The 14573-nt window shown below is 48.2% G+C and overlaps 1 protein-coding gene across 1 annotated transcript in view; it reads right to left on the reverse strand.

The window, feature by feature from the left end:
* The window catches only part of lamc3 (laminin, gamma 3), a 574068-nt gene that overhangs the window by 318060 nt on the left and 241435 nt on the right, over positions 1-14573 (reverse strand). The window contains exon 4 of the mRNA XM_060912770.1: positions 9034-9200. Coding sequence (XP_060768753.1) covers positions 9034-9200 — 167 coding nt within the window. The remainder of the gene's footprint in view (positions 1-9033; positions 9201-14573) is intronic.

Consider the following 14573-nt stretch of genomic DNA (forward strand, 5'->3'; position numbering starts at 1 on the left):
ATGGTGAGGGTCTGCTGGGAACGTCTGGCTGAGCACTCTGTCGGGGAGGTCTTTAACTCCCACCTCCGGGAGAGCTTCTCCCAGCTTCCGAGGGAGGCGGGGGACATTGAGTCTGAGTGGACCATGTTCTCCGCCTCCATTGTCGACGCGGCTGTTCGGAGCTGTGGCCGCAAAGTCTCCGGTGCCTGTCGTGGCGGCAATCCCCGAACCCGGTGGTTGACACCAGAAGTAAGGGATGCCGTCAAGCTGAAGAAGGAGTCCTATTGGGCCATGTTGGCCTCCGGGACTCCTGAGGCAGCTGACGGGTATTGGCAGGCCAGGCGTGCTGCAGCTCAGGCAATTGCGGAGGCAAAAACTCGGAACTGGGAGGAGTTCAGTGACGCCATGGAGGAGGACTATCGGTCGGCCTCGAAGAAATTCTGGCAAACCGTCCGGTGCCTCAGGAGGGGGAAGCAGTACTCTGCCAACACTGTTTATAGTGTGGGTGGGGAGCTGTTGGCCTCGACTGGGGACATTGTCGGGCGGTGGAAAGAATACTTCGAGGATCTCCTCAATCCCACCATCACATCTTCCATTGAGGAAGCAGAGGCTGATGACTCAGATGTGGACTCATCCATTACCCAAGCCAAAGTCACTGAGGTGGTTAGCAAGCTCCTCGGTGGCAAGGCACCGGGGGTGGATGAGATCCGCCCTGAGTATCTCAAGTCTCTGGATGTTGTGGGGCTGTCTTGGCTGACATGCCTCTACAACATGGCGTGGCAGTCGGGGACAGTGCCTCTGGAGTGGCAGACTGAGGTGGTGGTCCCTCTTTTTAAGAAAGGGGACCGGAGAATGTGGTCTAATTATAGGGGAATCACACTTCTCAGCCTCTCAGGGAAGGTTTACTCCAGGGTACTAGAGAGGAGAATTCGGCCAATAGTCGAACCTCGGATCCAGGAGGAACAATTCGGTTTTCATCCTGGTTGCGGAACACTGGGCCAGCTCTATACCCTTCATAGGGTGCTCGAGGGTTCATGGGAGTTTGCCCAACCAGTCCACATGTGCTTTGTGGATCTGGAGAAGGCATTCGACCATGTCCCTCATGGTATTCTGTGGGGGGTGCTTCAGGAGTATGGGGTTCAGGGCTCTTTGCTAAGGGCTGTCCGGTCCCTGTACGAATGGAGCAGGAGTCTCGTTCGCATTGCCAGCAGTAAGTCAGACCTGTTCCCAGTGCATGTTGGACTCCGGCAGGGCTGCCCCTTGTCACTGATTCTGTTCATAATCTTTATGGACAGAATTTCTAGGTGCAGCCAGGGGCCAGAAAGAATCCTGTTTGGGAACCACAGGATTTCATCTCTGCTTTTTGCAGATGATGTTGTCCTGTTGGCTTCTTCAAACCTGTACCTTCAGCATGCACTGGGGCAGTTTGCAGTCGAGTGTGAAGCGGCTGGGATGAGAATCAGCACCTCCAAGTCCGAGGCCATGGTTCTCGACTGGAAAAGGGTGGCTTGCCCTCTTCAGGTTGGTGGAGAAGTCCTGCCTCAAGTGGAGGAGTTTAAGTATCTTAGGATCTTTTTCATGAGTGAGGGAAGGATAGAGCGTGAGATTGACAGGCGGATTGGTGCGGCCTCCGCAGTGATGCGATCACTTTACCAGTCCGTCGTGGTGAAGAAGGAGCTGAGCCAAAAGGCGAAGCTCTCTATTTACCGGTCGAGCTACATTCTGACTCTCACCTATGGTCATGAGCTTTGGGTAATAACCAAAAGAACAAGATCGCGGATATAAGCGGCCAAAATGAGTTTCCTTCGCAGGGTGGCTGGGTGCTCCCTTAGAGATAGGGTGAGAAGCACAGTCACTCTGGAGGAGCTTGTAGTAGAGCCGCTGCTCCTCCACATCGAGAGGAATCAGCTGAGGTGGCTCGGGCATCTCTTTTGGATGCCTCCTGGACGCCTCCCTGGGGAGGTGTTCCAGGCATGTCCCCACAGGAGGAGGCCCCGGGGAAGACCCAGGACATGCTGGAGGGACTATGTCTCTTGGCTGGCCTGGGAATGCCTCGGTGTTCTTCCCGAGGAGCTGGCCATGGTGTCTGGGGAAAGGGAAGTTTGGGCTTCCATGCTCAGACTGCTGCCTCCACGACCCGGCCCCGGATAAGCGGAAGAAGACGAGACGAGACAGGTTAACATTCCTATCCCTAAACTTGAGCAACTTGTCTCCTCAGTCCCCAGACGTTTACAGACTGTTGTAAAGAGAAAAGGGGATGTCTCACAGTGGTAAACATGGCCTTGTCCCAACTTTTTTGAGATGTGTTGTTGTCATGAAGTTTAAAATCACCTAATTTTTCTCTTTAAATGATACATTTTCTCAGTTTAAACATTTGATATGCCATCTATGTTCTATTCTGAATAAAATATGGAATTTTGAAACTTCCACATCATTGCATTCCATTTTTATTTACAATTTGTACTTTGTCCCAACTTTTTTGGAATTGGGGTTGTACCTGTTTTTAAATAAGCCACTATGCTATGAATGAGACATATTCAAACTTATCCCATAAGAAAAGGCTAACCCACCTGGCCACTTCTGCTGCAGCCCAACAACAACAACAACAACAATAACAGACTTATCATGATTCAAGATTTATTTGTCACATGTATAATTGTACAAGTACAACAGCAGCGAAATGTCATTGCAATAACTCTGGCAACTGTGCAAATAGTAAGAGTAATATTATAAATTAGTATAAAAATTATAACATGGTGACCTCTGATGCTGTACACCTGCCAGAGATCGATAGGCAGGTCTCCAGCATTATACCCTTGTCCCTGCCCTCACCAGAGACCAACAGGCTAGACTCTGGCACCATACCTATGCCCATGACTGATGTGATGAGCCCCTGCTCCATGCTCAGATCTGAGCCACAGGGTACCCATTTCAGCGACATCTGAGCTGGAGTCCTGACCTGGCTTAGTTTCAGCAAGGATATCCTCATGCCACCACCCAACCCTATTAGTTTCATCAAGTGTGCTGCTTCCAAAGTTTCATGTTTTGTGCACTGTAATAAAAAGATGCTGCACCAAGTCACCACGTAGTCCAAGTCATGCCCTCAGAGATGTGAACTCCAACGTACCTGATGTTCGCTTTCTCTATTGGTGTTCTGAAGATCCTGAGCAGTGTGTCATGGATCCTTGGCTTCTCCCTCTTGAAGAATACCACCATCTCCTTGGTCTTGAAGACATTTAGGTCCATGTTGTTCTGCTTACATCATGATGACAGCATCTCCACCTCATCTATGTCAGCTGTTTCGTTGTTGGAGATTAGGCCTACTACCACTGTGTCATCTGCAAATTTCACAATGATTCATAGGTGACTCATAGGTTTAAAGGAAGTAGAGCAGAGGTCTCAGGAGGCAGCCTTGGAGTGCACTGGTGTTGAGGGTTAGGGTGCTGAAAGTGCAGTTTCCAATCTTCACCACCTGAAGATTCAGTTCACCTGTCAGTCAGGAAGCTCTGGATCCAGGAGCTGAGTGAGGAGCTCAACCTCAGTTCCCTAAGCTTCAATCTGAGGGGGACTATGGCATTCACTGCTGAACTGAAATCAATGAAAAGCAGGAGCATGTAATTCTCCTTACTGATATTCATGTAGGAGAAGGCATCATCAGTACTCTTTTTGGAGTGCTAGGGGAACTGAAGGCGGTTGAATGAGTCAGAAAAATATGAACAGATGAAGTCTTTGAAAAGTCACTCAAAATACTTCATCACCAGTGTTGTGCAAGTTCACACTTAACAAGAGCTAGTTCAAAGTTCAATTTATACAGATTAAAATGAACTAGTTCATATTTGTAGATCACAGTCACAAAAATAAACTAGTTCAAGTTCATTTCTTCCGAATTTCTTTATTGTATGTACAGGGTCTTGAAAAAGTATTCATCCCCCTTGGTGTTTGTCCTGTTTTGTCACATTACAAGCTGGAATTAAAATGGGTTTTGGGGGGATTAGAACAATTTGATTTACACAACATGCCTACCACTTTAAAAGGTGAAAATTATTGTTTTATTGTGACACAAGCAATAATAGGTATTCACCCCCTCAAAGTCAATACTTTGTAGATCCACCTTTTGCTGCAGTTACAGCTGCAAGTCTCTTGGGGTATGTCTCTATTAGCTTAGCACATTTAGCCACTGGGATTTTTGCCCATTCCTCAAGGCAAAACTGTTCCAATTCCTTCAAGTTAGATGGGTTACGTTGGCATGCGGCAATCTTCAAGTTATGCCACAGATTCTCAATTGGATTGAGGTCTTGGCTTTGACTAGGCCATTCCAGGACATTTAAATATTTCTGTGGCAGCGGGGGCGTGGTCAAGTGCCAGTCTGTGACAGGAGGGCGGAGTCAGGGAAGGTAAGCGGCAGAATCACTACACCTGATGGCAATTAACCTGTGTTTGTGTGTCTTCCCAGTGACCGCGCCCTATTTAAGGAGGGAGAGCGAGAGCAGAGGGGCTCTGGCGTGCGCCCCACGCGCTGGAGGACGGCCCGGTGGAGGTCCGCGTAGGCCAACCGGCGGTCAGTGGGGAGCTGTAGTGTGGCCAGCTGTGCCTCTCCCGTTAGGAGGGGGAGAAGGCGTGCCGCGCACTGCTCCATCAGCCACCCCGAGGCTTCTGCGACTTGTTTGAATAGCGTGATGAAAGCCTCGGGGTCGTCCTGCGGACCCATCTTGGTGACGGTGAGGGGAGACGGGCCCGTGGCCGGAGTGCTGGTGGACCCCGCCAACGCGAGGAGGTGCTGGAATGCCTCGCGGTCTTCCTGCTGGGCCAGCGCCAGGGCTTCGAAGCTTCGCTCCTGTTCCTTCCGGAGAGTGATGAGTGCCTGGTGCTGGCTTTGCTAGGCCGTGGTGAGGGCGTGGACCAGGTTGGCGAACGGGGAGGACTCCATGGGGCTGATCTGCTGGTGCTCCAATCTGATCCCGGGTTTCGGCACCACTGTAATGGTTCACTAGGCGTGGGTGGAGCACAGAGGACGGCAGGACAGAGATCAGGTTTGACAGGGCGTTTTATTGCCACACTTTTCAGTATAACACTTATGTATGCACTTTTCAGACACACACACACTCAGCGTCTGGTTCAGGAAGAGCCCCTCTGCTCTCACTCTCCCTCCTTAAATAGGGCGCGGTCACTGGGAAGACACACAAACACAGGTTAATTGCCATCAGGTGTAGTGATTCTGCCACTTACCTTCCCTAACTCCGCCCTCCTGTCACAGACCGGCGCTTGACCACGCCCCCGCTGCCACAATTTCCCTTTAAACCACTCCAGTGTAGCTTTAGCAGTATGTTTAGGGTCATTGTCCTGCTGGGATGTGAACCTTTGTCCCAGTCTCAAACTTCTGGCTGACTCAAACAGGTTTTCCTCCAGAATTGTCCTGTATTTAACATAGGAATGGTGTTCTCAGGGTGTTGGGTTTGCGCTACACATGGCATTTCCCACGATGGCCCAAAAGATCAATTTTAGTCTCATTTGACCAGAAAATCTTCTTCCATGTGTTTGGGGAGTCTGCCACATGCTGCTGGGCAAACTCCAAATGTCTTTTCTTAAGCAATGGCTTTTTTTCTGGCCACTCTCCCATAAAGCCCCACTTTGTGGAGTATACAGCTTAAAATGGCCTTATGGACAGATACTCCCATCTCTGCTATGGATCTCTGTAGCTCCTTCTGTGTTATCTTTGCTGTCTTTGTTGCATCTCTATTTAATGCCCTCCTTGCCTGGTCTGTGAGTTTTAGTGGGCAGCCTTCTCTTGTTAGGTTTGTAGTGGTGCCATATTCTTTCCATTTTGCTATAATGGATTTAATGGTGCTCTGTGGGATGTTCAAAGTTTGCGATATTTTTTATAACCCAATGCTGATCTATACTTCTTCACAACTGTATCTCTGACTTGTTTGGAGTGCTCCTTGGTTCTCATGTTGCTTGCTTAGTAGTGTTGCAGAGTCAGGGTCCTTCCAGAACAGGTTGATTTTTACATACATCGTGTGACAGATCATGTGACACTTTACACACAGGTGGATCTTAGTCAACTAACGATATGACTTATGAAGTTTATTGGTTGGACCAGCTCTTACTTAGGGGTTTCATATGAAAGGTGGTGAATACCCATGCACACTCCAGATTTCTGTTTTTTTCATCTTAATTATTGTTTGTGTCACAATAATAATAAAAAATGCACCTTTAAAGTGGTAGGCATGTTGTGTAAATCAAATGTTGCTAACCCCAAAAAAATCCATTTTAATTCCATCTTGTAATGCAACAAAACAGGACAAACACCAAGGGGGATGAATACTTTTGCAAGACACTGTATACTACTATAGAAGCATATACTACTTTTAAAATCTAAGAAAAAAATACAATGTGAGGATAGGTTCCATCATGTAGCATGAAGGAGGACAACTAATATTACGAATGCAATTTCTCAGGTGCCACTATGAAATGCCTTTATTCTGATTTTTTGGTGGTTGGCAAACAGCTTTTTGATGCATTACTGCCAAATTTTGGTTGGGACCTTCTGGTCATGAGCAACGTTCACTCTTACTAGAGTGAACAACACTCATGTTCCCATTCGTTAGTTTGAAACTGATTTGTTCAGTTCACCATTCACCAAAAATATGAGCAGTATGTAGCACTGTTGCCTCACAGCAAGAAGGTTCTGGGTTTGGACCTCACAGCCAATGGGAGCCTTTCTGTGTGGAGTTTGCATGTTCTCCCCATGTCTGCATGAGTTTCCTCCGGGTGCGCTGGTTTCCCCCACAGTTCAAAGACATGCAGGTTAGGTACAAGTACCCAGCCACTGGGGTTGCACAAGCCAGTGCATACTTAGTGCTGGTCCCAAGCCTGGATAGATTGGGGAGGGTTGCATCAGGAAGGGCATCCAGTGTAAAACCTATGCCAAATCAAATATGTGGAACAAATCTGCTGTGGCGGGCGGCATGGTGGTGTAGTCATTAGCACTGTCTCCTCACAGCAAGAAGGTCCTGGGTTCAAGCTCAGTGGCCGACAAGGGCTTTTCTGTGTGGAGTTTGGATGTTCTCCCCATGTCTGCATGGGTTTCCTCTGGGTGCTCCGGTTTCCCCCACAGTTCAAAGACATGCAGGTTAGGCTAATTGGTGACTCTAAATTGACCATAGGTGTGAAATGTGAGTGCGTGTGAATGGTTGTTTGTCTCTATGTGTCAACCCTGCGATGATCTGGTGACTTGTCTAGGGGGTACCCGCCTTTCGCCCATAGTCCGCTGGCATAAGCTCCAGCTTGCCTGCGACCCTGTACAGGATAAGCGGCTACAGATAATGGATGCATGGATGGATGGATGGATGGATGGATCCGCTGTGGCGACCCCTAATGGGAGCAACCAAAAGAACAGGAAGAAGATCATGTAATGTGGTAAGAGCAGTCTCTGTGTCCACCTGTAGTGCGATATAAACACTGATGGCCATTACCGTAGAGAACTCTGGGGCAGGGACAAAGGGCGACAGAGGATCACTAGATGTTCAAGGTCTATTGATCTGGAATGATATCACTTGCCTGGGTTCCGGCTATGGGTTAAATAGTACATCACCAACAAGGTGCTGACAGCAGGGCATTTTTGGTGCAGTGTGGCAGATGAACCCAACAGGGTCAATGGCATAGCACCAGATGTCATGTGGAAGAGCCACTCAAATGGCCAATGGATGGCATCACTCGACAAGTCAGTTGTCACTGCGGGGCAATTTCCATACCCATCAGGTCTATGGCACTTTTGTGCATCACTTGGCATCAGGTCTGGAGGTCCAGAGAGAGAACACAATGGGGACACAACATCATTTGTCCTATCTTACTGTGCAAGGTGCTTTGCTAGGAGAGGAGAATAGTATACAAGAGCTCACAAGGCCAGACATTCCATGGCGGCTTGGCTGGGCCATTAGTGCCACCACTGCAGACGGCTCTGTCGCTCTGATGTGGGCCTTTCAGCCCACCTGTGTTTCTGTGCATCCTAATGAAGCAGTCATCATCACTAGTGATGGACAGCCAAGGATGATGAAATGTTCAAGGTTGGGCAAGAAGGAGTGCAACAGAAACATTGCTTGGATCACACCAGTTGTTGTTGGTCATGAAACACTCTACCAACTTTAGATTTGCGAGATTCTTCTGTCCTGTCCCTACAACCATAGAGAATATTTTGGGTGGTTGAATGGCATGATCTTTCAGTGCAGGGGAGAGCCATGTCTCTGTCCTGTATGTCCGTTTAGAAGTGAACCTGGGCCCTCCCTGATATTGTCCAGCTTGTTATCCAAGGATTGACCATTTGCAAGCAGGATACTGGCATGTTTCCCTCTGTGTTTCTTCTTTTTCCTCTTTTTTTAATTGTTAACATTATTTGTAAGGTGTGGAATTTTAGCACTTTGTTGTCAGTCTATTGTTTTTTTTTTCCAGTCAGAATTTTGGCCAAAGGGTGCAGTTTTCTGACCATTTTCAGTGTACAAAAAATATTCCCCACCTACCATGACAAAAAGTGACAGATCATCTTTCAAGCACCATGAGGTTGGCCAAAAATATTTTTAAAATATTTTAATGTGAAATGGAGGATGGAGGTTGGGCTTCAGCAAGCATTAGTTAATATCAGAGAGTTCAAGTCACCTTGATTGTTTCATTTTTTCATGGAGAACCCCCCCCCCCCAAAAAAAAAAAAAAAACAGGTGTATTTTGGAGATGTTCCATGATAAAAATGAGGAGCTCCTGTGCAAAATGTTCAAAGGTTGGCAGGTTTGATAAAGTTTCCTTCAGAACAATAATAAATTATGATATACTGTATGTTGCACCCTTCTCATTACAGTTTTTTATATGTCACATCATGATAACATCATCTATTGTTAAATTCATGGCAGGATTTCTGTTTCCATTTGCTGATTTTTGACTCAAGCCAAATATGGTACTACCAAATTAAAGATTTTCATGAACAAATTCTTTGTATCTAATATTGGAAGCTTTGCAGCACTGTTGATACAAGGGTATTATGGTGTAGATGGTATCAGTACTTACTAATACACTGATTGGCAGAGTCTGCAGTGGCACGAGCCCATGGCCGGTCCCGGTAGAATGGGGCACAGTTTTGGCAATCTGTCCCAGCAGTGTAGTGCTCACATACACACACTAAATGGCCTTGCTCATTTGGCACACACTCACTTGCATGCCCATTACACTTGCATCTGTAGATTGATAAAGATTGAGAAGTATGAAAAAAAAAAAACAACAATGCTGTTTTGGATATCAAGTCAAGTCAAGTCAAGTTTATTTGTATAGCGCTTTTAACAATAAACATTGTCGCAAAGCAGCTTTACAGAATTTGAACGACTTAAAACGTGAGCTAATTTTATCCCTAATCTATCCCCAATGAGCAAGCCTGTGGCGACGGTGGCAAGGATATAAAACAATATATTTGACACTAAACTACTCACCCCATTTCCAGAAAAGTTTTTCAATAGTTTTACTGACCAACTTAAGTATATATTATAAATATAAATGAATTTAAAACTTGACAGCTACAACACACTCAAAAATTTGGGACAGAGGTAAAACAAGACTGAAAAGTTCATAGGATATTCAAGTAACACCATTTTGGAACATTCCACAATAAGCAGGTTAACTGCTATCATGATTGGGTATAAAAGAAGCATGCACCAAAAGCTCAGTCTTTGCAAGCAAGGATGGGTCATGGCTCACTCTTTTGTGCCAAAATTTGTGAGAGAATTGTTAGTCAGTTCAAAAAGAATATTTCTCTATGTAATATTTTAGGTCTTTCAAAATCTACACTACATAATAGTGTGAAAAGATTTAGGAAATTCGGAGACATCTCAGTGTGTAAAGGGCAAGTGTGGAAACCACTGTTGAATGTGTGTGATGTTTGAGCCCTCAGGTGGCACTGCCTGAGAAACCATCATGCTAGTGTGACAAATATAGCCACATGGGCTCAGGAGTACTTTGGAAAACCATTGTCACTTAACACAGTCCACCACTGCATCCAGAAATGCAACTTGAAACTATATTATGCAAGGAGGAAGCCATTCATCAACTCTATTCAGATACACCGCCAATTTCTCTGGGCCTGAACTCATCTCAGATGGACTGAGACAGTGGAAACGTGTGCTGTGGTCAGCTGAGTCCACATTTCAGCTTGTTTTTGGGAAAACCGGATGTTGAGTTCTCAGTGCCAAAGGTTAACACAACAGTTTGTGAACACAACAGTTTGTTATCAGAGAAAGGCACAATAGCCAGTACCTGTGATATTATAGGGGTGCATCAATGCCCACAACATGGGTGAGTTTTATGTGTGAGGTGTATGTGAAGTTATATATGATATATTGTGATATATTGGGGCATATATTGGGATTTTAGAGTGACATATTCAGCAAGGCAACGTCTCTTCCTGGAAAGTCCATGTTTATTTGAGCAGGACAATGCCAGACATCATTCTACATGGGCTACAACAGCATGGCTTTGTAGACACAGTGCGTGTGCTTGACTGGCCTGCTGCCAGTTCAGCTGTGTCTCCTATTGAGAATGTTTGGAGCATCATGAAGACGATAATCAGACAACGCTGACTACAGACTGTTGAGCAGCTGAAGTTTTGTATCAAGCAAGCATGGACAAAAATTCCAATTGCAAAACTGCAACAGTTACTACCCTCGGATACCATACAATTAAATAGTGCTATTAAAATTAAAGGTGATATAATACAATGGTAATAATGCCTCTGTCCCAACTTTTTTTGAGTGTGTTACAGGCATCAAATTCTAACTTAACTGCTATTCACAAAATACAATTAAGTTGGTTAGTAAAACTATTTTTTTTAACCAGCATTCTTTTTTATTGCTGTTATAACAAGACAACAGGAACAGGAAAATACAAAGAAATACAGTTACATGTCTTGAACGAACATGCCGGCGTGTGGATGTTTCTGTACTTCCGTCTATCAGGCATTTATAAATTTTGGAAATTAAACCTCTCCCTAAACAATTTGTATGCATTAATTTTTCTATGGTAGACATTTCGGGGATGCATAATGTTTGATTTTGATGTGTTCTGATGAAATTTCTCAGCTGTAGGTATTTAAAAAAATGATTGCGGGGTATGTTAAATTTATCGACTATTTCTTCAAATGTCATCAGCACATTTTGCGAGTTATAAAGATCTCCTATTTTTCCCAGCCCCTTAGTGGCCCAAGATTTAAATCCCCCATCTGTTTTACCTGGAGGGAAGGAGTCAAATACCCTCCTAGAACTGCCACCTTATTGTGGTGGAGGGGTTTGTGTGCTTGAATGATCCTAGGAGCTATGTTGTTGGGGGCATTATGCCCCTGTCAGGGTTTCCCAAGGCAGACAGGTCCTAGGTGACAGGCCAGACCAAGAGAAGTTCACCAAAATCCCTATGGAGAAAAAAACGAGGACCGTGACGTCGCCCGGTATGACGCAGCCGGGGCCCCACCCTGGAGCCAGGCCCGGGGTTGGGGCTCATATGCGAGCGCTTGGTGGCCGGGCCTTTGCCCATGGGGCCCGGCCGGGCTCAGCCTGAAGAGGTGACGTGGGCCCGACCTCCTGTGGGTTCACCACCCACAGAGGTAGCAGTAGGGGACTGGTGCAGTGTGGATTGGGTGGCAGTCGAAGGCAGGGGCCTCGACAACCTGATCCCCGGACACAGCGGCTGGCTGTTGGGACATGGAATGTCACTTCGCTGGGGGGGAAAGAGCCTGAGCTTGTGCGGGAGGTTGAGAGGTACCGGCTAGAGATAGTCGGGCTCACCTCCACGCACAGCTTGGGCTCTGGAACCCAGCTCCTCGAGAGGGGCTGGACTCTCCACTTCTCTGGAGTCGCCCGTGGTGAGTGGCAGTGGGCTGGTGTGGGCTTGCTTATAGCTCCCCAGCTCAGCCGCTATGTGTTGGAGTTTACCCCAGTGAACGAGAGGGTCACCTCTCTGTGCCTTCGGATTGGGGAGAGGGCTCTTGCTGTTGTTTGTGCCTACGGCCCAAATAGCAGTGTGACAGACAGTTTGTGAACACAACAGTTTGTTATCAGAGAAAGGCACAATAGCCAGTACCTGTGATATTATAGGGGTGTGATATTATATCCGGCCTTCTTGGAGTCCCTGGGAGAGGTACTGAGGGGTGCTCAGACTGGGGACTCCATTGTGTTACTGGGGGACTTCAATGCTCACGTGGGCGACGACAGTGACACCTGGAGGGGCGTGGTTGGGAGGAACGGCCTCCCCAATCTGAACCCGAGTGGTGTTTTGTTATTGGACTTCTGTGCTTGTCACGGTTTGTCCATAACTAACACCATGTTCGAGCATAGGGGTGTCCATAAGTGCACGTGGCACCAGGACACCTTAGGTCGGAGGTCGATGATAGACTTTGTAGTCGTTTCATCCGATCTCCGGCCCTATGTCTTGGACACTCGGGTGAAGAGAGGGGCTGAGCTGTCAACTGATCACCACCTGGTGGTGAGTTGGATCTGCTGGTGGAGGAGGAAGCTGGACAGACCTGGCAGGCCCAAATGTATGGTGAGGGTCTGCTGGGAATGTCTGGCTGAGCACTCTGTTGGGGAGGTCTTTAATTCCCACCTCCGGGAGAGCTTTTCCCAGCTTCCGAGGGAGGCGGGGGACATTGAGTCTGAGTGAACCATGTTCTCTACCTCCATTGTGGACGCAGCTGTTCGGAGCTGTGGCCGCAAGGTCTCCAGTGCCTGTCGTGGCGGCAATCCCCGAACCCGGTGGTGGACACCGGAAGTAAGGGATGCCGTCAAGCTGAAGAAGGAGTCCTATCAGGCCATGTTGACCTCCAGGACTCCTGAGGCAGCTGACGGGTATCGGCAGGCCAGGCGTGCTGCAGCTCGGGCAGTTGCGGAGGCAAAAACTCGGAACTGGGAGGAGTTCGGGGAGGCCATGGAGAAGGACTATCGGTCGGCCTCGAAGAAATTCTGGCAAACCGTCCGGCACCTCAGGAGGGGGAAGCAGTACTCTGCCAACACTGTTTACAGTGTGGGTGGGGAGCTGTTGACCTCGACTGGGGACATTGTTGGGCGGTGGAAGGAATACTTTGAGGATCTCCTCAATCCCACCATCATGTCTTCCACTGAGGAGACTGAGGCTGATGACTCAGAGGTGGACTCGTCCATTACACAAGCCGAAGTCACTGAGGTGGTTTGCAAGCTCCTCGGTGGCAAGGCACCGGGGGTGGATGAGATCCGCCCTGAGTATCTCAAGTCTCTGGATGTTGTGGGGCTGTCTTGGTTGACATGCCTCTGCAACATCACGTGGCGGTCGGGGACAGTGCCTCTGCAGTGGCAGACTGGGGTGGTGGTCCCTCTTTTTAAGAAAGGGGACCGGAGAGTGTGCTCCAATTATATAGGGGAATCACACTTCTCAGTCTCCCAGGGAAGGTTTACTCCAGGGTACTGGAGAGGAGAATTTGACCAATAGTCGAACCTTGGATCCAGGAGGAACAATGCGGTTTTCATCCTGGTCGCGGAACAATGGACCAGCTCTATACCCTTCATAGGGTGCTCGAGGGTTCATGGGAGTTTGCCCAACCAGTCCACATGTGCTTTGTGGATCTGGAGAAGGCATTCGACCGTGTCCCCTGTGGTATTCTGTGGGGGGTGCTTCGGGAGTATGGGGTTCGGGGCTCTTTGCTAAGGGCTGTCCGGTCCCTGTACAAACGGAGCAGGAGTCTGGTTCGCATTGCCAGCAGTAAGTCAGACCTGTTCCCAGTGCATGTTGGACTCCGGCAGGGCTGCCCTTTGTCACCGGTTCTGTTCATAATTTTTATGGACAGAATTTCTAGGCGCAGCCAGGGGCCGGAAGGAATCCTGTTTGGGAACCACAGGATTTCATCTCTGCTTTTTGCAGATGATGTTGTCCTGTTGGCTTCTTCAAACCAGGACCTTCAGCATGCACTGGGGTGGTTTGCAGTCGAGTGTGAAGCGGCTGGGATGAGAATCAGCACCTCCAAGTCCGAGGCTATGGTTCTCGACCAGAAAAGGGTGGCTTGTCCTCTCCAGGTTGGTGGAGAAGTCCTGCCTCAAGTGGAGGAGTTTAAGTATCTCGGGATCTTGTTCACGAGTGAGGGAAGGATGGAGCACGAGATCGACAGGCGGATCAGTGCAGCCTCCGCAGTGATGCAGTTGCTTTACCGGTCCATCGTGGTGAAGAAGGAGCTGAGCCAAAAGGCGAAGCTCTCAATTTACCGGTCGATCTACGTTCCGACTCTCACCCATGGTCATGAGCTTTGGGTAATGACTGAAAGAACAAAATCGCGGATACAAGCAGCCGAAATGAGTTTCCTTCGCAGGGTGGCTGGGCGCTCCCTTAGAGATAGGGTGAGAAGCCCAGTCACTTGGGAGGAGCTCGGAGTAGAGCCGCTGCTCCTCCACATCGAGAGGAATCAGCTGAGGTGGCTCGGGCATCTTTTTCGGATGCCTGCTGGACGCCTCCCTGGGGAGGTGTTCCAGGCATGTCCCCCCGGGAGGAGGCCCCGGGGAAGACCCAGGACACGCTGGAGGGACTATGTCTCTTGGCTGGCCTGGGAA

This window comes from Neoarius graeffei, chromosome 28, assembly GCF_027579695.1.
Source record: "Neoarius graeffei isolate fNeoGra1 chromosome 28, fNeoGra1.pri, whole genome shotgun sequence".
In the NCBI taxonomy this organism is placed as follows: Eukaryota; Metazoa; Chordata; class Actinopteri; order Siluriformes; family Ariidae; genus Neoarius; species Neoarius graeffei.